This window comes from Notothenia rossii (assembly GCF_949606895.1).
Source record: "Notothenia rossii genome assembly, chromosome: 2".
Taxonomy (NCBI): domain Eukaryota; kingdom Metazoa; phylum Chordata; class Actinopteri; order Perciformes; family Nototheniidae; genus Notothenia; species Notothenia rossii.
In genome coordinates, this window is record NC_136904.1 from 9,894,354 (window position 1) to 9,921,922 (window position 27,569).

The following is a 27,569-nucleotide window of genomic DNA, read 5'->3' on the forward strand; positions in this document are numbered from 1 at the left end:
ATGGTGTTTAATTTTGGATTAAAACGGTTCCAAGCGTCTCAAGACACCACAGAATGAACAGGAAGTGGCTCATTAATAGTTACTGCACGTTTATTCTTTCACTTGTCTGTGGGTGTAGCCTATACCTTTTTGTCTTCAACTGGGTCTCACAAGTTGTTCTGGAGACTAAAGGTGTCACATTGCTTATAATCATGAATACGATCACCATCATTCTGTGTAAGTACATCTACAAGTGATTTCATTTGTTGTTATTATTGAGTAAGCGTTTGCATGCATGTACAACGATTCACTTGTAACTTGTCTTTTATTGAAGGGGCTCTCGCAAACCAGGTCACGAGCCAAACTAATGGTGAGCTTTCATTTAGATGTTCCCCTCTGTCGGCTGCATTCTCAATATGATTGATTTGCATTGTATCGCTAATCCATACTGTCTCTGTTTCAACTCAATGTTACAGATATTTCTTCTGCAAAAATCCTGGCCCAGCAGAAAACTATAAGCGAGAACAGCGACCTTCATTTGACCTGCAGCACGTTTGGGAAAAATAAACCGATCCAGGTTACTGTTTATTTATGTAAGGGCGACCTTTGGATTGAGAAAAAGCAACAGAAGCAAGATCAAAATGATTCCACCTTCACCATACACAGAGTGGGTCTTCACCACAGTGGGAACTACAGCTGTGTCTACTCCCCAAGGGAAACTTTGCCTCCCAAAGTAACCAAGAAAAGAGAGCCCATTGAGATTGTGGTTATATGTAAGGACTTTTATCCCTATGAAAGCTTCATGTCAACGTTAATTCTCTCCACTCATTTTGTCCTTCCTGTTGCACAGCCAATTTTCTCCCTGCAGATATTTCAGTAGCTGCGCCGTCCGATGTCCACGAGGGAGACGATGTGGCATTCAGGTGTATCGTTTCTGGCCCCCTGCAAACACTCGGTGAATGTCAGCTCATACACTCTTACCTGATGAGAAGTGAGACCATCCTCCAAGTGCAAGCATTTCATGTCGCCCGGATGGAGGCGAATTTCACCATCGAAGGTGCCGTGGTGAGGGATTCGGGCAATTACAGCTGTGTGGTGCTGCCATCCAAATGCATCCAAGAGGGCGAGAAAACAGTGCATGGAAATAACACAGTATTAGTCGAGGTCAAAGGTGAGAATGTCAGCTGCTTATGGTAAAAGAAATGCAGTAAAAAGGATGTTTGCTTTAGATGGCTCCAATGTTAAAACATATGAAACAGTAAAGTCCATGACGTCTGTTTTTCCTTTCCAGAAAGTTTGATCTTTATGTTGATTGCAACTTTTGGAGTGACAACCCTGATGATATTACTGGGACTGTGTCTGTGGTGGATCAACAAACAAGGTCAGTACATCAGAAGGAAATCAAAATGCAAATCATTCATTTTTTGCAGTATAAAGCTATCATTGTCTGACCAGCTTAACACAGATCTGTTATTAGTATTCATATATAACTTATATTCTGTATGACACTAGCTTGTTACATCGTTAGAACCTCAACATATACAGTAAAAATGCTTTATTTGACTTTAAAACTATTTGTTTTGTTCCTATCTCAGGAGGCTTTGGTTCCAACTCATGGTGAGTGAGAAATCATTTTTCATTTCTATGTTCAGTGGATTGTGCTTGGAGACATTGTTTTAGATGCTTGATGTTTACAGTGAATTCAAGTATAGTGAATCCACGCCTAAATTCAGCCGCTCATCTGTCATTCTGAGTTGATTAAAGTGTTTGTCCTACAGTGTAGCGGACCAGCAGCCGGACATGACGGAGGAACAGCAGGTGCAGAGAGAGGAAGAGGATCTGGACGCACAATTTGGTAGGTTGAAAATGGACTTACCGTAAAGGCAGACTCTGGAGGGATGGTAATGAAATGATGATGACTTAGACAGAAAACATAATGTAGCTCATTTCTGGTCTCTTTAATGATAAAATGCCCTCCATACTTGTCTTCAAAAACATTTTAAAGATTTTACAAGCATTCATGTGATCATCACAACTCTTGAAGAAGAGTAGTGACTTAATTAGTCACAATTAAAAAAACTAATGTATCACTCTTTTCTGTCTTTCTTTTATCCCATTAAATAGACTCTTTCAGCATGGAGCAGGACGAAGAGTAAGAACATAACATATTATTACAAAGGATATTTTACATGTTATTTTTCGTGGCAAGTAATTATTTATTGTGTCATACTTTAGCGGTTTAGTTAAATAGTTATACTTATATTTTATTTTGTCTGCATTCTTAATACAAAGACTTTGATTTCCCTCAGTTATCAGAACCTAGGAGAGGAGGATTTCACGTACTCTGCTGATCATGAAGGATTTTACAGTGTTGCAGGTCAGAGATAACCTACTTTGAGTTATTACATAAGTAGTTTTGCCTATTAAAGGCAAGGAGATGACTTTGGTTTCGAACATGTAGATGAGGATGATGATGAGTTTGATTACTTTGATCAGATGTGTGCCAACTCAAACACTTTTTGGGCTTAAGGTCCTGTCAAATCCTTATTGTGCACTATTCTCATATAGCGCACAGTTGGCAGTGTGAGAAATAAAGTCAAATCCAATCAAATTGGTTCTTATTGCTTGGATTTCTTTGCTTTACAACAAGAACAAGGCAGAACATAAATAATCAAGTTATAATAGTAAAGCTTAGAAGACAATATGATACTGCATTGTTTTAGATTAGCTATTTTTCTGTAAGTGTCTTCGGCGCATCTTACAGGAAAACCACATATGAATTTTTAGCAGCAGTGCAGATATGTATAGCATGTTGTGCTCTCTGACTACCTACAGCTGGTTATAAGCGCCATCATTTACCACAGAGCCCGCTATTAACCTGTGAACTTCTTTATCACAGAGGATCCACCTGCAGGACCAGTGTATGCCGTGTCATTCAGAGAGGAAAGAAGAAATCCACATCTCCCCTGATTGAACTGGAACACCAGCCTGTGATGCCCCCCTTTGGTTCAGTCACATTTGAAATGAATGTTAATCTTTCAATTCGATGAAGGAACTCGTTTTTTGAAAGTACAGTGCCTCATAAATGTCTCAATATGAAATTATTTTTTTAATTGATAATCAATAAAGCAGGAGTAGGATACAAATAAATCAAATAAGTGTAAACTTCTTCCCACCCCTTTTCGGATGTGTAATTAGTATCATTTGTTTATACATAACTTAAAATCAGTAATATTTTTGTATATCAATTTGACACTGCTTCATTTTGTATTGTATAATAATTCTCATGTTAAATGTTTGTATTATTGTTTTACACATTGAAAAAATAAATCCAATCAAATCAAATCAAAAACCACATCGATCCTTTCTGTATTTGAGAGGGGTTACATTACCTTTTGTATATATTACACAAGTGAATATTTGAAAAAAGAGTGAGTGCTAGCCAATAGAAGGGCGTGTGTTACATAGTGCTGTCATTATGTAAGGGAAATACACAAAAGAGTCCAATGAAGGCGTTTCACAAAAACCTATATAACACACTACAGGAAAGGGGTAACCCTCCCCCAAAGCATAATAGGGCCTCTTTAAGTACTTGTGAGAATTGAACCCTTACCCCCAACAGAAGCAGACTTGTGGTATAAGCACTGAGCTGTTAAGAGGCAGTGCAGAAATGGCAGCAAATAGTATTTTGGCCAGGAAGGATGATTGGATGAAGAAACGAGAGGAATCCTATAAGGCCCTTCATCACTTTCACACTCTCTATATTGATTGTGATCCAATAAGCTGAGTTAGCTCCAAGGGGACACAAAGGAGGTGGTACAGAGTAATAAACAGAGCCTCTGTGGCCTTCTTGGAATCACTTCAACATCCCACATCTTCTGTTTCCTGTGTCAGACATACTGGTAGTGTAGAAAAATCCACTGACACAACAGATTTCCAATATAAACCCTTTATCGAACTTTCTTAAAGATTTATTTACAGAAATATGTAGAAGTAACGAGTGTATGTACATTTTTGTTTTGTTTTCACACTTTCAGGGCATTTTAAATATCCAATGTTGTTCCAATGCTATTTTTTAATGTCACCCTTTCCAGGAGGTCATGCTATCCAGATCAAACAGCATGTCATGTCTTAAACACATAAAGTATTACATAAATAAAGTATTAAACCTGGAAAATGGTGGAATGGGTGACATGTCTCTTTAAAATATTCAGAAACAATCATTTGTAGTAACAAAGAGTTACCACATGATGTCACTGTTTTAACATCCTGGCTTGGTTCTCAGAAACATTGAAATCCAGATGTTATTTTCATCTCCATGAACACATATATTGAATATTTGGTATGGCACTCAAGGTGTAGTTAACATTTAAATAAGAAAATGTTTTAGATTTTCCTATTATGAAAAAACATCCTAAATATTGAGCTTTCTATTTGGATTTTGATAGCATGTGTGATTATGTACATAATTGCGTGCTTTAATTTCAGTCATTTTAACCACTGTAATTATTTACTCTTCAAAATCAGTGATTCAGCATGAGTGTGCCATTAGCATTATAGATTATATTTACTTCAGAACTAGTTTGTAAACATCAAAATGACTAACCACCATCATCGTTGCTCTTTTTTAAACCCTGTCCTCAACATTTAAGTGTCCTCTCAAACCACTTCTTCACACAAAATCACAGTCATCTCATCATCTTGACCTTGGATCCACTCCATATGGTCGGAGCCGTGGTGAGAATATTAAACGTAATGAATACATCAGCAGTGCAGTGTTTGTTTCATCAAAGTGATTTAAATGTCATCCCAAAGTAATAGAGGCTGAAGGAAGAGGCCGGCTGTTCCCATGATGCACACAAGGATAAAAACCCAAAGGAATATCCGGTCAATAACCATGGCAACGTACTTCCAGTCATCCTGCACCTGTGAGAAATGAAACAGTTTCAATGATATGTTGACACTTTAGTAACTTCTTTGAAAGAAAATGCATTTCAACTTTTACAATCTTGACTTCAATTTTTTTTTGCGCACTCACCTCCTGTGCTTCGTTCTGCAATCTCATGTTCTCTGCTATGTATTTGACGTTCTCAAGAGCCTCTCTGACCTCGGGGGACAGCGGCAACACTGACATTACTCCTCCCTCCATAGAGTCGGAGTTGGAGCACTGACTTCCTACTCCGAATGCACCGCCTCCAGTCAGCGCCCCGATGCTGCCAAGCCCCCCGCTCCCCCCCCCTGAGTCTGCCGGCAGCTTGCTGGATCTCCCGTGCCAGCAACAGTTGCAATGGCCCTCGCAGCCCAAGAATGCGGAGCCTGCACCTTTGCCCAGGGTGCCACTTAAGTTATTGAGGTTGGAACGCTCGGTGTTGTTGAAAAGCCGTTGGCGGTTTGTCAGGCTGGACACCGCGCTGGAGGCCAGGGCCTGAGGTTTCTGCTGCCTCAGCAAACCACCTGACGAATGAATGGCACAGGGCCTTGAAAGAGGCGGCCGAACACTGTTTGTCGTCGCCACCCTCTCAGGGTCCCTCTCTGGCCTCCTCATGAACATCACCCTGGGCAGCATTCCCAGGAACACTGTCCGCACCCAGCAGGGCATAGTGTGGGTCTTTGGTGTGCGGTAATGGACGTTCAACACAAACACGGTGATGACAATAGACAGGGTGACAAAGATCATGGTGAAGAGGAGGTATTCGCCAATCAGGGGGATGACCAGCGAGGTGGAGGGGATGGTCTCTGTGATGACGAGGAGGAAGACAGTTAAAGACAGCAGGACGGAGATGCACAGAGTGATTTTCTCTCCGCAGTCAGACGGCAAGTAAAAGACAAGCACGGTGAGGAAGGAGATGAGGAGGCAGGGGATGATCATGTTGACTGTGTAGAAGAGGGGCAGACGGCGGATGTACAGAGAGTAAGTGATATCCGTGTAGATTTCCTCACAGCAGTTGTATTTAATGTCATGTTTGTAACCAGGGGCGTCGATGATTGTCCACTCGCCGCTCTCCCAGAAGTCCTTGAGGTTGATGGTTGAGCCAATCAGCACAAGATCGATCTTTGCCTTGTCGTATGTCCAGGAGCCGAACTTCATGGTGCAGTTTTGGTAGTCGAAAGGGAAGTAGGTCACGTCTATCTTGCAGGAGCTCTTGAATATGGCTGGTGGGATCCAGGTAACATCACCATTGAAGCGAAGCAGGGCCTTTGTTTTGTCATCAACCTGGAAATCTCCAACTGCACTGTTGAGAGAGAAAAAGGTAATTTAGATTAAACTGAAGGATATAATCGATTCCGTATTAGAGATATTAAAACAAATAACCGGTGTGGTTTCATTTAATCACAGCCGAAGATGTTTCTCATACACCCCCTTTGAGGACATGCAACACAAAATGATACAAAAAACAACAACATTATTGGTTGTCAATGCACGACAATCCTTAATCTCAATTCACTCAACAATCAATGGTGATGTGGAGTTTTTAACTCTCACTTGTTGTAGAGGACAATGTCTGGTTTCCATATTCTGTTGGACGGCACTCGAATAAACTCCACGCCTCCAAAATCTCTAGGAAGCCACCTCAGTTTGTAGTCGTTCCAGATCTGAAAAGCAAAACAGAATAATTAGATCAAACGAAAAGCAAATCAAAGAAATTACAATGTCAGACGGATATTGGACAAAATAAAGAATGATATAAAAGATTCGACACTGATGAAAGTTGGTCTTCCCAGAAATAGCTTTTGAGAATTATCACTCAAAAACAAATCAACCTCACGGTGGCGCTAGAGGAAATGTCAGGGGGTGTGATGGACTGACAAACAGTGGTGTCGACTGCAGGCTTGTTTTGGGCAATAGGATTCTTTCTACTGAGGTGTTCAGTAAAATAGTTTGTTGTAAACAGCTTTAAAAACTACAAAACTAATGTTAAAGTGGTGATTAGCTTTTACTTTTACAGATTTCAAACGCATTGTCTTTTAAAAACTCAAACTGTGGCATAAATACAGAGCTTAAACTGTATTCAGATATAATGGACCACCGTTTACAGTGTGTTTTATGGAGTTGCCACTGTTTTTGACCCTCTGTTGAGGTCAGCCAGGAATCCTTATGGGACTCATAAAGCAACAATAGAAAAGCAACCTCAGAGGGCTGTATAGAGTGCCACAGTGACGCGTCCTAAAACCTGGAAGTAAACTCCTTCCGGTTCCTTCGACAAAAAACAATGCAATTTCTCCATAGGAGTTTGGGAAATAGCTCGAAATAAGGTCTGTGGTTGACACAAGTTGAAGGGACAGATCACGTTTTGTTCATCCGGATAATATCCACGCCTACCCTACTTTTATAATGTGTCTCTTGAATTTGTGTCAACCACAGACCTTATTTCAAGCTATTTTCCACAATCCTATGGAGAAATTGCAGGGCCGGCTCTTGGCATAGGCAGTATAGGCGAATGGTAAGGGTGCATCAATCAATTGGGGGCGCCGAAAAAAAGAAAAGAAAAGTTAGAAATAAAATTTAAAAAATGTGTTGATCCAAAATTTCCTGATTTTGGATCAACAAAGTACATCTTATTATCTTATACTAACAGAACTACGCCTATATTGCGTACAGCGCCCTAAAACTATGGCGCACCCCCCCCCCCCCAAATCAAATTGAACCACCCCAGCCCCAGTAAAAACCAGAGGTTTATGTGAAATAGTTCTTTTTTTTAAATAATGGTTTTAGTGTGCAATTATAGGTTTTAATGTTGTATTTGTGTTAATTTAAAATAAATCAAACTCCCAAAAAACGTATACAGCTTTTATTAACATTGGAATGAACTGTGTAAGCGGCCGCGGGGGGAGAGCTTTAGAGAGCTCTCTCCTGAAAGACGTATACCTCATTCACAACAACGGCAGCCTCTTAGCTCCGGAATCCCGTTCATTTCAAGCACCAAAAAATTGTGCGGCCAGAGCAAAAGCACCGCATACGTCACGCAGGTGCGGGATCAACTCATGAACAACAAAAAAAAGCTGGCGTTTTATCCAGTTTGTACAGAACGATGGAGAAACTCAACAAGCAGCAGTGGTCCACTGAAGAGACCAGCTACCTACTGGGAATCTGGTCTTCTGAAGAGGTACAGAGGAAGCTGGAGCACAATCGGCCATTTTTGTTGTTGTCGGTGTCAGCTGTTAGGGGTTTCCGCGCAGTTTGCCTTTATGAAGCAGGCACGCAAACGGTTACGTCATGACGCAAACGTTGACGCAATGACGCAGCACCAGTCGGACTCTGGGCAGTGTGAAAAGAGCTGGAGCTAAACCGAAGAACCGGTTCTGAACCTGAAAAGCTCTAGCACGGAGCTTGAACCGGAGTTGCGTTGGTGTGAATGAGGTATGAGAGGCTCTGATAACCTCAGCTCAGTGAGGTAAAGGCACACCTTTATATGATCATTATAGTTATAAAAAAATAAGAGAATAGATTTTCATCTATTCTCTTATAGTATAAAATACTATATGACAGTAAAAAAAAGTTGTTATTAATAAACAAGAATACAGTTTAAAATCAATCAATCAATCATCAATCATTGGGGGGGCGGGCGCCAGCTAAAATCTTGCCTAGGGCAGCAAATTGGTCAGGGCCGGCCCTGAGAAATTGCATTGTTTTTTGTCGAAGGAATCAGAAGGAGTTAAATGCTAACTTACTTCCGGGTTTTAAGACGCGTCACTGTGGCACTCTATTGCACAATTGTGATGTTGAGCAGAGGAAATGTAGACTGTTGGTTGTAGACTTGTTCTGGGATAATGAAAATCAACTGAGGTTGAAGCAGTTTCATCTTTTAGGGAAAGTATACTGTAGGGTCACACTGTCAAAAGGAATTTTATGGACTTTGGCAAGTATACTAAATTCCAGACTGCTTTCGAATTATTAAAATATCATTTAAAGATGACCTATAAAGCAAAATGCACTTTTGTACGTCTTTTATACATGAATATGTGTCCCCGGTGTTCCAGGGAACTCACCAAGTGTCAGAAAACACAACCCTCTCTATTTTTCCTCCATACCCAAATCTCTTAAAAAGAGGCTGCAACGGATCTGATACAGACTGATCCAGATTTGAACACTTCTATGACGTAACAGAAGTGGCGCTACGGCTATTGGGCCAACTCCACCAATCAGGAGGAGACAGCCACGGACATTGCCGTTCGAAAGCGCTGGAGACGCTGTAGTACATATGCCAGGCCTGTAGATGGTGCTGTTCTCACAGAATCAGCCCATGCAAAGACAGTGTTAAATTGAGCGAAATGAGGAATGGCTAAAATGCATGATCTGTTTGGTATTTTTTTTAAATAAAAGGTATAAATATGCCTTATATAGGTATGGTCCTACACTATATTATTCAAATATAGCATGATAGGTCCACTTTAAATATAAAATGGACCATGCAATCTCAGTTTGTTTATAGGGTTTGGATAAGGATCAATGTGGTTATGAAGCTTCCTGCTATGAATAATTCAACGTCAGTCCATCCCCAAACAATCATGTATGGCAGAAGGCTGGATCCATACTGGATGCCCTTGCTCAATTTCCATTTCCACAGACATGCAGAGTAAACTTACATGTCTCAGCCACAGATTTGTCTCCATGATCTGATTGATTTCATCCTGAGTAAAAGAGCAGAATAGATAATGAAGACATTTAAGCAAAGAAAGAAGATGTAAATGAAGACAGAAGATCAAACAGGAAGAACACCGTCACATCCGATCATTCAATTCACCAGTGAGGATTGTTTGTGTGCTTTTCGCCGGGTCAGACCTCTGCGTTTCACACAAGAGGATTAACACAGACACACCTGGGTCGGCCTCCAATGCCTGGAGCATAACCCTCATGACAGCTGAAGTCAGGGTAACCTAACTTTAATTCTAATAACCCTGCTGGAGCAGAACAAGGGAGGGATGAACCACTGTAGGGCCAGGTTTATGTGGACCGAGAATCAACAAATCTCATGACACAGCGTTGACTAATCATATTACCATGTAGGATCTAGGAGAGGTTCTACGTGACCAGTAAGCATAGATGGGCAGAATGCCGTGGGAAAACCTTTATTGGATTATCTTTTGGGAGACTGATAGCAGATGTCCTGTAATCTATTGTTAAACCACTCAGACACACAAAGGAAATATACTATGTTCTGGTTTGGATCAGATGAGGATTCATCGAGGATTTTGTGTGTTCAGGGTGTAAAAATAAGGCTTTACATTGTTTTCCCCTTCCCTTCAAAATGCAGGATTAGCACCATTTTACCAGGTAGTGGTCGCATGTTCCAAACATGACCAAATCATTACATGCGATGATCATGACATCTAGTAACACATTTTGGTAATGCATACGCTTAGCTGAGAATATCAATACCACTCTTATGACAGTGCATTTTTTTTGAAGCTACGTCAGTTAGCTTAGTTAAACTTTAGCACAAAGACAGCTATCCCATCATTTAATTCATATACTTTGTTTTTTGTACGGATTCAACAAATGGGACATCATATTAATAAATGAGCTTCAAAGGTAATAGTTGGCAAATTGTGTGATCTTTAAAAAATAAGAGCCAAGCTACAGTGTCCCTGTTTCCAGTATCAATGCTAAGCTAGCTCACCTATAAGTTGAAAGAAGGTGAATAAGCACATTTCTCAGGTACATTTGTTATGTGGAGTGGCATTGGCTCGAAAATGGGTGGCGGAGTTAATGGGAACTAGATAGCTAAAGAGTTACATTAAAATTATATCAATGTACATCCACATCATAAGAGATGAACTATTGATGTTCTAGATGAGCTCATTAGCCCTGCTGTAATTGGTGTACGCTGACCAACACCTCTTGCACCTGGGTTAGAAGCACCAGGTGTGTGGAGGGGAATAAAAGTCATCCATCAGCACGAGGGGCGCCACAGCCTGCTACATCGACTGAGTTAAGGAGAATATAACAAAATATACTGCATCTCTGGATCTCGACAGGACTTCAATACTGAAAAAGATTGCTTGTTGAAAATGGGTAAAGGAAAACAGATTGAGATGGGCTAAGGTGTGGCAGACACTAAATTACCCATTCAAACTCACTGGCACCTTGTGTAAGAATAAAATGTGAAATGCTTTTACACTATTGGCTCATGTTGTTATTGACAATTACAACGTAAAGTCTTTAGGGAACGAGCATTAAGTTACTTCCTGCGTTGTCTTACCAGCAACTTTCCTGTGTTTTTAATTATAAGTTCTTTGGAGTGCTGGGATAAGTGTGAGATTTCCCCGTTGTTAGATCTAGAATTGGCATTCAAAAGCACCTTTTGATTCCTCACCTGATGACCTGTGTTAGGAAATGAGGACATCCAGCAGTGACTGAAGGGGAGAATTGTAGAGTTCAAGAGAGTAACACTAGAAAAGGAAATATTTTGAATATTTAAAGGCTGTTAAATGTCTATTCCTCCACTTCCATTCTTAGTTGCCATTAAGTCAGCCGATATCACACACAAGCACACCAACACAAGGATTTTTGAAGTAGCTGTGTTTACTCTCTTTGTATTGCAAATGAGAACTTTGATCATGATATGATGATAATTGTGCAATGCAAAGATTGTTGTTCTACTATATGATTTGTGGTTGTGAATTACTATGGTATGCTAAGCTAATACGTCTCCTTATTGAGTTTAGTAAAATGATTCAAATAAAAAAACAGATAGACTGCTTTAAAAGAGAATAAACCAAGGTTGTTAATACTGTGCATGAAGCTGCCTTCCCTGTCTAATGTGAGCCTCTTTGCTTAATCAATAGCCATCCGCTCGAGACCTTCCTGCGTCTCTGTCTGCCAGGTCCAGCTCACCCTGCCCTTAAATCCAAAGGTGATCCTCTGAAGTGGCAGTGATTGAGTGATAGAGGTGCTCAGGCAGCTGACATTCCCCATCTTGTCTGGGCCAAACAAACAGCCGCACTTCTTTCATTTAGTACTTTCTTTACACCAGGGGCTACTGCAAACTGGCAGGGAGTATCTCAGGTGTCTCATTCTGCATCCCCAGTTTCCCCTACTTTGAAACTGTGTTGCTAAAAGTCCAGATAACAACACAATCAGTCTATGGCTCATACCCTTCACATTTGATGCTGTCTTTATATTTCCTAGTTATTTTCTCTCAGGTCATGACTGCTCATTAAGCAGAGTGTTACATGTCTGACTATGGCAAAGTAGCAGCCCGTAATAAGTCATATTTACTGTAGACACGCATTAACATTTAGTAGGCTACTTACCACTTTGACCAGCTGTGACATGGACACCTCGAACTGTACAACGACTGGGTCAGTCACATTTTCCACCGGCCGTATGTACTGGTTATAGTTGGAGAATATGACAGAGAAGAGCTTGTGCTCTGCGTCTGAACAGGAGCCTCCTGAATGAGAGCAGAGGATCAGATCTGTCACTGCAATGTAGTTTATTTGATTTAACAGTACAGCTTGTTTACAAGGGGAATATCATCCAAATTAATTTTTGTTAGTCATTAGTCCGGGGGAGCATGCACATGCCTTCATATTTAGATTAGGTTTAATCACCACTTTCCTTTCACCTTCAAAAGGGCTGTATTTGTAATTTTGAGGTTTTCTTCAGTGTAAAGAAGTAATCATTTGCACTGCATGCATTAAAATCATGCATCCCTAAAAATCATCATTTATTACCTTCATTTTAATGAGTATTTTTTTTAATGTCTTTACTAAACAAGGAACATGCACATAAAATATACAATAATCTCAAAAAGAGAAGACATTTTCTTTGCATGGTTTTGATATTAGGTATATTTCAAAACTCGGCTGATCTGCTATTTTTTAAATGTCTAGGTATGGTTTAATCCATTTTGATTGACAGTAAGAGCCTTCGAATGTGTGTTTTTGATATTTTTTAAATAACTTAATAATAACCAAAGAATCTAACAATATAAAACACATGTTTTTTTATTAATTAATCCAATTGTAAATGCATCTTTAATTGTGCCATTAATACTTAACAGCAATGCCAAACAACAAGTAACAAAATGCTTGTTAAGTAGAAGCTATACATCCCCATTTTCCCCTTTAAACTGAGGGGTTTTTCCTTTTTTGGAAGTTTTTCCTTGTACGATGTGAGGGTCTAAGGACAGAGGGTGTCGTATTGTCATACTGATATTCTGTACAAACTGTGAAGTCCACTGAGACAAATGTAACATTTGTGATATTGGGCTATATAAATAAACATTGATTGATTGAAGCTAATAACTCACCTTCTAGATGAAACAGGAGGAAGAAGCATGAGAGCAAAACGGAGCAAAAAGTGGCTTCCATTGTTTTTTAAATCACAAGTCTGTATTTTGTATCCAGGGTCAGAGACAGCAGCGGCAGACAGAAGGAGAAAGTGAAGAGTGAAAGCGCGTCCGCAGCTCCAGAGGGAGGTAGAGGGGAGGAAGAGAGGAGGCAGAGAGGAGAGGAGGCTGAGGGGAGGAAGAGAGGAGGCAGAGAGGAGGAAGAGCTACACTGAGCCACTGAGAGGGGGCTCACTGCAAACCTACTGCCACCTAATCTCATAAATTCAATGTCACTGCGAGTTTGTCACTTAAAGATCACAACAGACGTGCAGTAGGTCACACAAAACAGCTTTGACATTGCTTGTGCCTATAGTTCCTTGCAGGATGTCAGTGCTTTGTTGTTTCACACGCAGTTTTATCGTTTATGAATTGGAAAAACCCCAACATAGTGAATTCAATTAACACGCATCTACGCACACACTTGAACACAAATAAATGAAACACGTTTGCAGCAAGGGCCACGTATCATAAACGTCCGTCCCTTTAGTCCCCTTAAAACATATTTTCTTAATCAGCTTCAACCTTGAGGTGATTTGATCCTACATTAAAATAGTTTTTCTTGCCAAATCTACTGCAGTTTTTGGTTATATTACTTAATTTCAGTATTTCTCTTTCTCTGTGCTTAACTCACTTGTCTGAAGTGGGCGGGGCTAATTTGGAAAAGAGTGATGTCACGTACTTCCAGGCACCAATCCTGATGTAGCCTTTAAATGCGACTCTAAAATGTGTGGGCTTTAACTGTCAGTCAAAATGTTATCAAAATGTACCTGCAGTGTAAAAGAAGCAGAGCAACTGAGCTTTGGTTGTTAAAATCTCGCAATCATAAATAAATATTAGTCAGAAATAAGTGTTAAATATGTATAAAAAACACGTATTATTTGAAGCCACATTTTTAGGTACTGCTGCATAAAGACCTTTCTAGCATCAGGTTGTGCCCACGATGAATTCACACAGATCTTCTCATCACAGTGTTTATTAAATAAGTCCATATTAAATAAACAAATAGCCTTCATTTTGTAGGACAAGATCAATACCCACTGCATGTGCTACTGTTCGGCCCTCAGCAACAGCTTATGAGCACAACAGAATCCTTCTTCATTGATTATGTATTGATTTTATTTAAAAAAATAAGAAAAATATGTCAACATTTGCCCTGATGCCCACTTTTAATTTGAAAATAGATATCTTTGACTCGGATATTCCTTTTTTCCAATCTTTATTGTCAGTTCAGAGACAGTGTCCTTCTGTTGGATGAAGGGTCTGAGAGCTTTTCAGCAAACATTCATCCTGCTGAAGTGACCCCCAAACGATAAATAAACCCCTCCCAGCAGCAGAGATGCTGTGTGGTGTCTGACCCTGCACTGTCAACTCATTTAAGTGGGGCAAGTGTTGGCAAGAACTGTCCCCATGTGGGTTTCAATTCACATCACATAGATGTCCAACAAATGTTAATGTAACCTTCATTTTCACAGACAGTGCAGAATGAAACTTAGGTTGTTATATGCACTTATACAATTTTTCCACTCAGGCGTGACATGTAGCAAAAAGTCTGTATATGTAAAAGGAAGTGGAAGAAGTCATTTTGACTGGACCCTAACATTTTTGAGGACTTTGTAATGACGGATTCTTGTTAGAAACTCGTCAATGATAGCTTAAGTGGCAGATCAATCCTCAAGGACGATGCTTCCATGCATATTTTATTGGAGACTAATGACATAGGCTTGTGATTTATTGGACCTTCCATCGAGTGTTGAATGACGACTCCTCCCGCTTTGTTTCGACTGAAACAGATGAGGAATTGTTGATGGATATGCCGTGGCAGTGCAATGTCTCTCTCCACTAATGACAGCGGAGCTGAAAGACGAATGAGAAACCCCTGCATGATGCTAAAAACTGTAAAGAGAGATTAAGGAAAAGCATTAACAAAGATGTTGATTGCTGTCTCTCAAAAGAAGGAACAGCCTGCAGAATCTCAAACGAGCCCACTCAGCACAGTTTATTGAGCTGTAAAGGTTGTGTGTTTGTGAGCGTTTACTTCAGCATTTGCTCATGTGTTTTCTTTGTGAAGCATCATTTCTTTGTCGGCCTGCAACTGCCTGTATGTACCTTTTCTGTTGGTGACAGACATTACCTCTTGTGGAATGAAACACGTTAATTTCCATAAGATTACAGTGTCTGGAACGAATACACTTTATCACCATGTTGCACACAATTTAAAAAAACTTTTGTTTTTATCGTAGTGCCTGAAAATGTTATAGAATTTGCAATCATTTGGATTTCAAAATACTTCATTGTAAAAATACTGACATTTTACCGATAACGCAAGACCTGTTAAAGGTGAGGTAGCCTATAGGTAAGTTTGAGAAACCGGCTCGAGATACACTTTTTGTTATATTCCATGGAATGCTCTTAACATCCCGATAGCAATGAATATCTGAAGTGCTTTGACAAAAAATCCATAAAAAAATGTCATCTGTGGAAGCCGTAGCGCTGTAAAAAGCACGACCAATCATTTGAGCCGGCCCGGCTAAAATAACTGGATGGCCTACCTGCCTGTCAGCCTTCCATTTGTACACAAACTTATCTCGTGCCCTCATTGGTCATGTGCGCTTTCGTGTGTGTGAGGAGGGGCTCTGTAAGGAAGTGACAGATTTTTTCCGGTTGTATATTTTCAAATCCTAGCGCACTCGAGCTGGTTTCTCCAAAATTACCTATCCCACCTTTAAAAACTAAATCTCTTAAAAAGGGGCTGCAACGGATCTGATACAGACTGATCCAGATTTGAACACTTATGTGACGTCACAGAAGTGGCGCTACGGCTATTGGGCCAACTCCACCAATCAGGAGGAGACAGCCACGGACATTGCCGTTGGAAAGCGCTGGAGACGCTGTAGTACATATGCCAGGCCTGTAGATGGTGCTGTTCTCACAGAATCAGCCCATGATGCAAAGACAGTGTTAAATTGAGCGAAATGAGGAATGGCTAAAATGCATGATCCGTTTGGTATTTTGAATAATAAAAAGTAAAAATATGCCTTAAATAGGTATGGTCCTACACTATATTATTCAAATATAGCATGATCGGTCCACTTTAAACTAAAATCCCTATCAATGGTAAATGAACGTGCCCACTCCCATGCTAATTGCTCCATTTGCCCACGATTGATATGATTCAATCTGCAAAGGTAAGGATTTTGTTACACAAGCAAGCAGTGGAGGTGAAATGTCACAATAAATCTCTATGAAACACTCGATGTCCTCTTAGTCAGAAGTGTTTATAACAATATTACATTATTGTTTTTTTTACAATTTCAATCAGGTGGAGGGAAAATATTAATACATTTTGAAGCATTACTACATTTAAGTAAATTATTACAACATTGGGTACTGATAGCAATTTTGCAGATATTTTAAGAAGTGCTTTGATTAAGTATACGTGTCAGAGTTATGGCTTTAACTTTGGAAAAAGCACTGCGCCTCAAGACAATGTGGTCCAGATCAGCTGCAGCCCTGACAGTTTTGTTGTATCAACATAATTTTTTGCCTGGTCACACACACTCACATTTCAAGTGAACAGCTGTCTTATCTGTGTGATGAAATGTTCTAATTGGCACATCTTCAGCAAACTTATTGGCTTTAAGGACACACTTTATCACCAGTAACACAGATTAACTCAGCACTTTGGCAAGACCCTGACTATTTTAATACTTTATTGTGGATTGCATACATTTAATCAAACTGAAAGAGGGCGTTACTCATTCTTTAATCACACATCACATTCCAATGACATGGTTATACAAGCTTAACACATAATAAAGTAAATGGTAATTTACTGCATTTATATAGCGCTTTTGCAGTCTTTGCGACCCCTCAAAGCACTTTTAAATACAAGTCAGCATTTAAACAAAGGCGTAGGTTGCCATACAAGGTGCCCAGTGGCGACTGGTCATTAGAAAGTAATGCAAATAACAATTCAAAAAATATGCAAAAATTAAATATGTTAAAATATATTTTAAGATCATATTTAGTCTTCTGATTCATCTGTACATTGCTGCTTTAGTCTGCGTTCTTCCAATTAGTGTCCACAGTGTGCCTATTGAGCGATGTGGAGAAAGCCCTTCTCTCTGCTGTAGAAATGAACGTGTACTGTAAAAACTACGCTGCGCATGCTCAGAGTATTTTTCTATTCAATGTGTGCGGCAAAAAAATAATCACCAGTGGGGCATAGTGCTGGCATACCTACCAAACGTCATCTCATAATTCAGAGAGCTGATTGGCAGTAAGTACGTGTGCCGCGAAAAGTGTAGTTTTCACCCTGTAGCGAAGAGGAGATGAGAGAGAGCGTATAGCGATTACAATCAGTACAACGGAAAGAAAGTGAATGAAGTTGACCATCTACTTCAGCTTTGGTAAGTTCATTTTATGTCATATCTTTTGTTGATCTTCTGTGTTTTGCCTATTGGCTATTGCTCTGCTGGATCGACTGATATTGTGACCTCGGTGGTGAGTGTCTGTGTTTTCCTTTTCTCTCTATCGGAACCATGGATAGCCTACAGCTATTTGTTTACATGTTTAAAAAAGCACCAGAAGCTTATATATACACATCTAAGTTGTTCGTGCCCCACCACTTTTGTACATATAAAAACACCTCTGAAGGTGCCACCTGCTTAGGGAAACTAACATCTGTACTCACTCACACACGGTTGGCCATGCCATCTGGAGCAATTTGGGGTTAAATATCTTCTTGGCGGAGGACATATCGATATGTTGACTGCAGCGGCGGGGTAATGAACTACTGTCCTTCTGAGTCACAGTTGCCCCAACATCTTGCTGAAAGTCACTTCTCAGACATATTTGGTGTATTTCTGTAACTGTTCAGCATACTTCAGTGGGGTGAAAGCTTCATTCAATCCAGGCCTGCAGTTGTCCTTAAAGGAAATGAACTCTAATGTCACTTGAGGTACCTTACTGAAGTAAAATTTCCACCATATAATGTGTGCTGTAGAGGGTTGTATTGCTGTCGACCATGTGGTTTTGATTATCAGGGGACATCTGATGTTGTTATCTTGCAAAAAGATCATGTCTCTTCACTGATGTACACAATGGGTTTGCATCTCACCGTAGGGTTATAGGCTTTAACTAAACACAAAAAAAAGACTTACCCTAACCTAATTTCTTGATTGATGAAAAAGATAAAATGGTCAAAACTCGCCCCGTGTTCTTCGTGGTTCATCATATGCGAGGAGCCTCTGAGCTGGGCTGTTGGTTGGGGACGATCTGAGTCTGGAAGACAGGCTGCAGAAATAAGCCCAGGGTGCCCGTCACACACACTATCACAAAGATCCACAGGAACATACGATCCACCACCATAGCCACATACTTCCAGTCATCTATCACCTGCAAATATACAGAAATGTAATGGAAATCAGGCAGCGTGCATGTTTTGGTCACAATAAAGTTCACACAGACATTTAAAATAATAAACCAGCGGAGATTTGACCAAATATTCGTGATTGAGTGTTTCATAGCTGGACGCTGCAAGGAATGCCTATTAATGTGACTGAATGAGTGAGAGAGAATCTGTTTCTGAATCAAAGTTCTTTCACCCAAACAATCTGTAAAACCCTTATTACATATCTTATACTGTACATCTTGTCACTTTGCTGGATTATTATCTGCAAAGACCACCTTCAATTGGACTGAAATGGAAAAAAAGAGTCTTCAGTAATAGTATAACGTTTTCAAATGCATTATATCTATTCATAAAAATAATAATATTGCTTAGTATAGGTTAGCTTGGTCTTAGGAAGCTGAATGTGAAAAATATTTTAATTATATTTTTTAAAAGACATTTTCCTCATTGCTTGCCAACACTAAAAAAAGCTATTGACCTATTCATCCCATTTTGGCTGCTGACCTTGGTAGTTTTAAAATCAAGTAATTTCTCATTCCTGGTTCCCTCCTTCTTTTATTGATTTTTCAGAGGAAGGGCTTGATGACCAAAAGTCTGCCTTTAATTTGCTAGGTCACATCCATTACTTAACGTTATTAGTTATTACCGGTGTCACAGAATGTACACAGGGTTATACCAATACCTTTGATCCAGTTTATTGGGAACAAGAGTGTATTGACGATGGTGTCAGATTGCAGCAATTATCCATTACAGCACTTCGATTTTTGACTGAGGCTGAAATAGTGACAGAACATAGCTTCATAGCGGGATATGTTTTTAAAGAACTAGGGATGTAATAGCTTGACATTTGTGCGCAATATTCTTAAAAAACGTAATATTTAAAATGTTCACCTTGCTAAAGTTGTACATTTGATATATTAGATTATTAAGTGGCACAAACATAAAAAAAAAAAACTTCATACCAGCATTGTATACATGCAATGAAAAGTTTAAATGTGAATACATACACTCTGATCATCATCATCTCCCATCATGTGCTCAGCCACAAAGCGCACCCCGTTCACCGCCTCCTGGACATTAGCAGCCCATTCTGAGTTGCTTCTCGGCTGGGAGTCCTGGCTAGAAGTGAAACTACTGGGAAGGTAATCATTTGGGCGCGTGTCCCCCTTCCTGTTGGAGTGGCTGTAGCCCAGCGGAGGAACTACAGTTTTGTGTCCTGGTGTAGAGAAGGCAGAGTCGGAAGACAGCAGGGCAGAATTCGACATCGATATACCTGTTTTGGCTGGGACTGGGTAACCCATACCCAAAATGGATGTCCTCCCCCGTAGACACCGCTGCTGGCGAAGTCTCTGGCGTGCAGAGTTATTTTGAGGGCGTCTCATGAAGAGTAAGGCAGGCAGTTTGACGAGGAATATCAGCTTGACCCAGGAAGGCATGGTGTGGGTGCTTGGGGAGCGATGGTGGACGTTGAGCACGCACACACTGGTGATGATGGAGAAAGTCACGAGCACCATGGTGAACATCAGGTACTTTCCGATCAGGGGCACATCCAATGAGGTGGGAGGAACTATCTTTGAGATCAAAAGCAAGAACACAGTGAGAGCCAAGAGCACGGAGATGCAGAGGGTCATCTTCTCCCCGCAGTCTGAGGGTAAGTAGAAGACCAGAATGGCCAGAGAGGTGATCAAAATGCAAGGAATGATGAGGTTTATGGTGTAGAAAAGGGGCTTCCTCTTAATAATGAAGTCATATGTGAGGTCCACATATGTGGGATCCAGAGGGTTGACAGTCCGTCTGCCCGGCAGCGCCAGGATATCCCACTCCCCACTGGGCGTAAAATCATCCATACTAGCCACCTCAGACTTCAGGATCAGGTCGATCTCGGTGTGATCATACGTCCAAGAGCGGAACTTGAGGGTGCAGTTCTGCAGGTCGAAGGGAAAATGCTTGACCTCGATCTTACAGGCACTTTTGTAGATGGCCGGGGGGAGCCAGTTGATGCTGCCATTGAAGAGTACAATGGCATTCGTGAAAACTGTTACCTCATAGGTACCATCAGCGCTATGAGAGGAAGAAGAAAGAGGAAAAACTTATAAGAGCTTTTTAATCAATCTGCAAGGCCTGTGTAATCAACCCTGCAATCACAGCGAAGTGCAGATAAGAGGAGCGCTACTCATACTGAACAGTTTTATTGCTTATTTCCTACAGCCAAGGACAGGAAAATCAATATCAAAACCAAAATCCACAGAGGAAAGATTACAACTTTCAATCATATATAAACTCTGTAGATTGAGAGATTCAGTTTGGAAAGATAATAATGGTGATCAGAACCCATCTTAATTTTTAAATGTCTAGCTATCAGAAACAGTTTCCCATCTCTATCCTTAAATATAGATTGCATATTACTGTATAGAAGTGTACAATCTTTCTGAAACATAACAATATGAGATTTCAGTGGTTCTTACTTGTTGTACAGGACAATGTCTGGTAGCCAGATATGTCTGGAGGGAATGCGCAGCTTGTCGATACCTTCATACTTCGCAGGGTCCCATGATAACCTGTAATCCACCCAGTGCTGGAGAGAAAGAGAGGCCTGCCGTCAAGTCCAAATTCAGTTCAAGTATTTAAGACCAGCTCTTTTCCTAATTACATGCTTCATTATCAGTGAAATGTGTTTGGAGCACCATTATAGAAGCAGTTTGTTCCACACAGAGAGGAAAGTGGATACGGTTTAATTCAAGTTCAGGGGGAAGGACATGTATCAAGACACTGAGTGGTATTACTGAGAGTATGACTCTGAGGTTTATCACACTTACCTGAGTGAGCCAGACATTTGTGGTCATGATCTGCTCTCTCTCATTCTGGAAATTGACAAATGAGGGAGAAGTTAAGGAAAGGTTTTCATGAACAGTTACAGTTACCATTTCAAATGGAAATATAACTGCATTTTAGCTGACCCTAAACACTCATCTAAGCCGTGAATTGTTCAGAATACTCTAGAAGTGATCCCAACAAGGTGTATTTTACCATATTGGCTACTGCTGCAGCTCACAGGGCAGTAAAATTGCGGAATAGCTTATTTTAAAATATGAAAAATATGTCTAGATCAAAAATAAATACAGAAGTCTATAACCAAATATTTTAGTGAAGGAGGAATAAAAAGCCACATAGCATAACATCACATACATGTTGTATGTGATGTCGAACTTAAGTAGCACTTTACCTACAATAACCAGTAACAATAGCTCGTTTGCACAATACCTACCAGGTGTATCGCCGTAAAACCATGATTATGGAGACTAAACTAGATAGAGGCGAGCAAAGAAGTCAAATACTATTGTTCAAAAGTAAAGGAAGGAGGAAGTCTCTGCTGATGTCCCCAACCTTTTTTTTGTACACAGAAAGAATGACTGTCTTGATTGCACACTGTCAGCTTCTAAACAGCTCCTTTTTGTGTCAATGCAAATCAAAGGCATATCGTTTTAAGGACAGAGTTATTAATAACTTCTGGGTTAGGGTTAGGTTTAGGGTTAACCATCCTGTTAACTGGTACCTTCAAAAACAACTGAATTAAAAACCTTCACTCATCTTAGATTGCTTCCTAACATGCATGTCGGTGGCATTGCCATCACACAGCCATGACATACACATCCAATGAAGTCATACCAAATGGCAATTACTCCATGGGTACAACGCAAACTCATAAAGTGAGGCTGTGAATGATCCTTTCTGCCTTGGTCTGCAACTGGGAGGAGCCTCCACTGTAAATCAGAGGAGAGCCTCTATCACTGTGGCTAAAACAGCTTTATGGCCACTTTTAATCCAATGTGCTGAAGTTTCAATCTGGACATGACAGAGGCAGAGATCACAGCTGACCACATCCATCCTCCACTTCATCCATCCACTCACAGCCTCTCTGCAAAGGCTGGTCTGTAATGAACTGCTCTCTCAAAGCTTTGTGGCATCCTCTCTTTCTTTCACTCTGTCATTCTTTTTCTGCCTCTCTCTTTGTCATCTTGTCTCCCTCACACACACAGATGCACACACATGATGGGCAGAAGTTTTTGGTGCCTTACCACACTGATGAGCTGAGCCAGAGACACCTGCAGCTTCACTGGGACTCTCTCGCTCCTGTTGACCGCCGGGCGGATGAGCAGATTGTAGCGATCCTTTCCCAGCAACCAGTTCATGAGACGCTCCTCTGAGTCAGCACTGCTGGTACCTGGTGACAACATGTTTTCAAATGATTATGTTTATGCAGATGTTTACACATCCCAAACATCAGTATCAAACCAAACCACTTGGAGCTTGGAGAAATTGGACCTAGGTATCCATGGAGAGAGACTTTTATGCTCTGAAAATGTATGGTTCGTTCTTGTTTTCAAACAGATCTACCTATAAAACAACTAAACTACAAAGTTGTTTGCAGCCACTTAATGAAACAAACCATCTGAAAATCACAATGGAATTGATTTCCCAATATGGAACAAACAAGACTACTGCTGTTAAACGTTCTGGCCATTCAGATATGAGAAAACAATTGTTTACAACGACCTAAAAAAAAGTTACAATTTTAGTACTTCCCGCTTTGGCACCAAGTTATCGAATTATGATACTTAAATCAATATTATATACCTCCCTTTGTGCTCATACACAGAAACACAATAATGAATAAATCTGTTCAACAAAAAACTGTTCCTCCTCTATCTTTTGAGTGTGTCTGACTGCCTCATACAAACTGCACATAAACTCTTAAGGGAAACAGCCGCTGCCAATTAAGGAAGCCAGGGATGGCTGTGTTGTGGAAATTATACTATAATGAAGGCCCTAAAGTAATTTCCCCCAAAAATGCAGATCTTTTTCGAAGCATTTGAATAATGTTGCTTCTTCATAAAGCCAAACCACTGGATGCATCTCTCAAGTGAGAATAGGCTAAGAGTAACCACACTTCGACTCCTTCTACCTCCTTCCCTGATAAATGAAGCCCACATCAGGGTTGAAGACAAGCCTGATTGAAACTCACGATCAGTGATTCTCATTTGGAGCCAAATGAAAACATGTAGCAGTAGCTCTTCCATTTTCCTTGCATGCAGCAGGTTATTAATGCCCCCACATGGTCTGAAGTGTAGCTGAGTCGGCTTTCTTGTGGGAAGCCCTCCAATGAGGTGGGACTGATACTGATGGGCCCACTGCTACTGTTGTCAATACTCAGCAGAGTGATATTCATGGCTGCAGAACCCCAGAGAATCAGCACATATGCCTGTTTTTCAAGCCATGTGATGCTGCAGCGTACAATTAGGAACATTGTTAGACTTCCAGTGCCTCTCCTGTTGTGCAGTATCAAACTGTGTGTGCCATTATCGGCACACAGACTCCCTGGGCTTTGCAGGGCGTGGCGGCATGCTGTCAGTCTGGCCGCATGGGTCAGCGCAGGCTGCCATGACTGTGCCTTTGTCAGTCACTTGGCTCAGATCCCATCCAATACAGTGGGATCTCCACAGCACTCCACAGATGGTGTGTTGTCAAAGCCCTCGGAGACCTGACAGAAACAAGCTCTGCCTTCCCCAGAGGTACAGGGCGCTATCAAACCACCCAAACTTGTGATTACCTGCTGTGGACTGCCACTGGTGTGTGTGTGTGTGTGTGTGTGTGTGTGTGTGTGTGTGTGTGTGTGTGTGTGTGTGTGTGTGTGTGTGTGTGTGTGTGTGTGTGTGTGTGTGTGTGTGTGTGTGTGTGTGTGTGTGTGTGTGTGTGTGTGTGTGTGTGTGTGTGTGTGTGTGTGTGTTAGGTTAAATGTGTATAATGTGTAGCGCCTTATAAGTGTTCTGTTGACATTATGTTGATCGAGAGTGAGGTCAGGCGTGTTAATGGTACATTCAGCTGTTGTGAAGTTGATAAGGTCACTCTGCAGAGCACACTGAAAAACATTATTTTTCAAACGTGTATTACGTTTGAGAGCATAATGAAGTGTATGAATGAAGCAACACATTGGGCATAGGTTGAGTCAGGTAAAGTATAAATGCTAATTTCATCCACTTTGTATTGGTGACTTATGACAATGTCACATCCTCTCGTTTACAGGGAAGAAAAGTAGATGTAGTGGCATTGTTTCTTTGAAAGACAAGAGGATTCACCACTTAAACGTTAAACCAGCTGACAAAAAACTTGTCTCAGTAAGTGGGATTATCAGTATGGGGTACTCTTTTTATTGCAATTGAAAATATATATCCTGTGAGATAAATTGTGAAGTAAATGTGTTTTTTACCAAGGAAATGTCCACTTTGGTCATGTGAAGTTGAAGAAGTCAAGAAAATAAATGTAAACCTGTTGTGTTATGTGTAACGTTGCTGCCTTCTTGGCCAGGTCACTATTGAAAATTAGATTGTATCTTAATGCTTTTAACTGGTTAAATAAAAAATAATAATGTGACCTGCTTAGGAAGCTTTTACTATGTGTACAATTGTCATATATTGTTGAGGTAAAGTGGATGTGACCCTGCACTTGCTGTTGGTTTGATGAGTACAGGCCACATTTTATGGCATGAATGATAATCAAATTACCCCCTAAAAAAACATACTATCCATGCATGTGTTTTGATTAAGATAAAATACTATTTTTAAGATCTCACATTTTATTTATAGGTTGAACAATAAAGTAAGAAATGTTTGGCCTCTGTTATCGTGTAAGCTACACAACTTAGCAACTGTACTGAAAACGTAACTTAAATCCAAATAAAGAGCTGCAATTCGACTTACGATACTTCACGAAACACAATCACTTCTCCCAACAGAAGCACTTTCCCCAAAAAGAAATGTGGAGCTGACAAACAGATACAAGCAAAACAGTTCTAAGTAGTTTGGGTCACAGAATGTAAAGAAAGACACACTTACAGTGGATCAAAGAGAAGAAGTACGCGAAGATGGAGAGAACACGAGTCATTTTTTCGGCACCATCTGCTCCGCGGGAGCTCTCGGTGATGAAGCCTCAAAGCTGCGGTGTTCTGCGCTCTTCCTCTCGGGCATTCCGGAATGATACACGCTCTCGGTTTGGACTCTTAACCAAGACTGTGCTGATGCACGAGAAAGAGATAAATGACCGAATAGCGATATCTGTTGCTCCGTGGTGTGGTTACTTTACAGCAATCCGTCCCATGAAATTCTCTGAGTTCCCTCTCTCGGGTATTTACGCTCTGCCAAAGCGCACAGCCTGCCCTGGCGCGCTGCTCTCTCCAGCGATTCCTCAGGTCCTGCTCCCGGTCTGTGTTTGGCTAATGTGAGTGCACCACCTCAGGAGCTGTTTTAGATAGAAGGTAATATATGCCTAAAATGCCACTGAATCTGTTATAAGCTGTGTTTTGCAACTAGACAGGGAAAGTTGTTGATTTTTGTTGATATAGAATACTTTTGCTTGGATTCGGTTAAGACGTGCCTGCCTGAATGTTGGGGGAGTAATAGGCTAATATATACTCATTGCATTAAGTATGACTCATAAATATTTGTCAAACATATTTTGCGCCCACACACCCAATAATATGAGTATGTTTGGATTCAGTATTTACCTACAGTTAAGACACACAACTCAATTAAAAACATGCAGACCTATGTATCCTCCAATAAATTGTTAAAAACCATATCAGAGGATCTTGAGCCCAGTATAGTCACATGCCAGAGAAAGGATCCTGTTGTCACAGCATCCTCAATACAACAACCCAGACATATCTGAGCACAGATGTCGATATAGATATCTGGGCCTAATTCTCTTCCCATCAACAATTAGCTGACAATCACAATGACTTGCAATAATTTGCTGACTTCACACTGTTTTGGCGAGTGTGCTCAGGAGAAGACAATAAATTATTCTCTGGGCCTGGATGTGAGATTTAGTGAGGTGAAGCCCAGTCAGACCAGGGGCAGTGCATTCCTGGCAAAGCAGATTTACAGTCACCACGCTATACTTAAAGCCTCATTATAATGGCCAGTAAAGGAACTGTGTCCGGCATGAAGAGAAACCCAAAGGGACTCATCTTGGGTTATAAATTCTAACTCTGAAGACTTCTATTCTGGATCATTGAGAGCAGACCAATGGGACTGATTAGGTGTTTAACATTGTTGCATGTCAGATTGTTTGCACAGAATACAGATGTTTTCATTGATTTCAAACATTTAAAGCAATATCATATTGTTAGATCCAAGTCCTGAAAGAAACAACAATTGGATACGACTATAGTTTTTGTTCGTTTCTATTTACTACAAACTAAATATGTGTTATATTACTGCAGATCATTTTGCAACATATGGGAGTGTTAAAGATGGCTAAATGTGTTTGTCCTACCTTATTGAGTGCTTTTCCTTAATCTCTATATGATATCGCTGCATATCCATTTGCAGAGATTTAAAACTTGTTCGAGAAAAAGGATGCATGTCTGGTTTTGTGTAGAGTATCGTGCAACTCGGCTCATACATCATTCTGAACAGTGGAGCTCAAACATCCAAGTGAAGTCAAAATAAGAAACACACATTAATGAGTTGATGGGGGACTTTAAAGTGTTAATAAAAGTACTGTAAATCTCCTGTGTTATGGGTTTAGTTCACCTCAGTAAATAACAATGTTGTTTTGTGTTTGGAGATCTTCAAAAAGTCAGATTGGCTTCACTGCACTTTATCACTTTTTTTTATCAAATTGAAATCAGAAAAACATATTACTATTTGTAATGCCGGACGTGGAATAAAATGCTTAAAATAAGTAAAACCTTGCACCTACCCCCTTTTTCTAGCACACTCACTCTATTATGACACACCAAATCATGACAAACCACCAGCTATACTATAAAATAAACTGCA

The 27,569-nt window shown here is 40.4% G+C and overlaps 3 protein-coding genes across 4 annotated transcripts; 1 reads left to right on the top strand and 2 right to left on the bottom strand.

Moving 5' to 3' along the window:
- The first annotated feature begins 60 nt into the window (after positions 1-60).
- Positions 61-3,258, top strand: LOC307030090 (uncharacterized protein). Of its 2 annotated transcripts, XM_079666304.1 has the most exons (10): positions 61-216; positions 314-349; positions 456-752; positions 830-1,150; positions 1,271-1,360; positions 1,575-1,596; positions 1,758-1,834; positions 2,104-2,131; positions 2,289-2,356; positions 2,879-3,258. In XM_079666304.1, the coding sequence occupies exons 1-10, from the start codon at positions 192-194 to the stop codon at positions 2,947-2,949; spliced, it is 1,035 nt and encodes a 344-aa protein (XP_079522430.1). In that variant the 5' UTR covers positions 61-191; the 3' UTR covers positions 2,950-3,258. The 2 variants fall into 2 exon arrangements, with proteins under 2 accessions (XP_079522430.1, XP_079522429.1); XM_079666303.1 differs by having other exon boundaries at positions 123-349.
- Positions 3,259-4,009: 751 nt separating this feature from the next.
- On the bottom strand, positions 4,010-13,875 carry chrna3 (cholinergic receptor, nicotinic, alpha 3). Its single transcript, XM_079667068.1, has 6 exons — positions 13,236-13,875; positions 12,235-12,374; positions 9,565-9,609; positions 6,464-6,573; positions 5,018-6,212; positions 4,010-4,905 (listed from the first exon to the last, which is right to left on the bottom strand). Exons 1-6 carry the CDS (start codon positions 13,294-13,296, stop codon positions 4,777-4,779), a joined length of 1,680 nt encoding a protein of 559 aa, XP_079523194.1. The 5' UTR covers positions 13,297-13,875; the 3' UTR covers positions 4,010-4,776.
- Positions 13,876-16,581: 2,706 nt separating this feature from the next.
- On the bottom strand, positions 16,582-25,973 carry chrnb4 (cholinergic receptor, nicotinic, beta 4 (neuronal)). The gene is made up of 6 exons (XM_079663251.1): positions 25,620-25,973; positions 22,806-22,951; positions 21,546-21,590; positions 21,195-21,304; positions 19,737-20,790; positions 16,582-18,713 (listed from the first exon to the last, which is right to left on the bottom strand). The coding sequence occupies exons 1-6, from the start codon at positions 25,666-25,668 to the stop codon at positions 18,549-18,551; spliced, it is 1,569 nt and encodes a 522-aa protein (XP_079519377.1). The 5' UTR covers positions 25,669-25,973; the 3' UTR covers positions 16,582-18,548.
- Positions 25,974-27,569: the final 1,596 nt, after the last annotated feature.

Coding starts and splice junctions, on each gene's coding strand:
- LOC307030090 (XM_079666303.1), top strand. CDS start 271: ATGCATGTACAACGATTCACTTGTAACTTGTCTTTTATTGAAGGGGCT. Junction 1,597..1,757: donor GGCTTTGGTTCCAACTCATG/GTGAGTGAGAAA, acceptor TTTGTCCTACAG/TGTAGCGGACCAGCAGCCGG. Junction 1,835..2,103: donor GGATCTGGACGCACAATTTG/GTAGGTTGAAAA, acceptor CCCATTAAATAG/ACTCTTTCAGCATGGAGCAG.
- chrna3 (XM_079667068.1), bottom strand. CDS start 13,296: ATGGAAGCCACTTTTTGCTCCGTTTTGCTCTCATGCTTCTTCCTCCTG. Junction 12,375..13,235: donor CCTCCTGTTTCATCTAGAAG/GTGAGTTATTAG, acceptor GCTCTCATTCAG/GAGGCTCCTGTTCAGACGCA. Junction 4,906..5,017: donor TGCAGAACGAAGCACAGGAG/GTGAGTGCGCAA, acceptor CATTTCTCACAG/GTGCAGGATGACTGGAAGTA.
- chrnb4 (XM_079663251.1), bottom strand. CDS start 25,668: ATGACTCGTGTTCTCTCCATCTTCGCGTACTTCTTCTCTTTGATCCAC. Junction 22,952..25,619: donor CTTCTTCTCTTTGATCCACT/GTAAGTGTGTCT, acceptor TGTTGTCACCAG/GTACCAGCAGTGCTGACTCA. Junction 21,591..22,805: donor TGGCTCAGCTCATCAGTGTG/GTAAGGCACCAA, acceptor GTCAATTTCCAG/AATGAGAGAGAGCAGATCAT.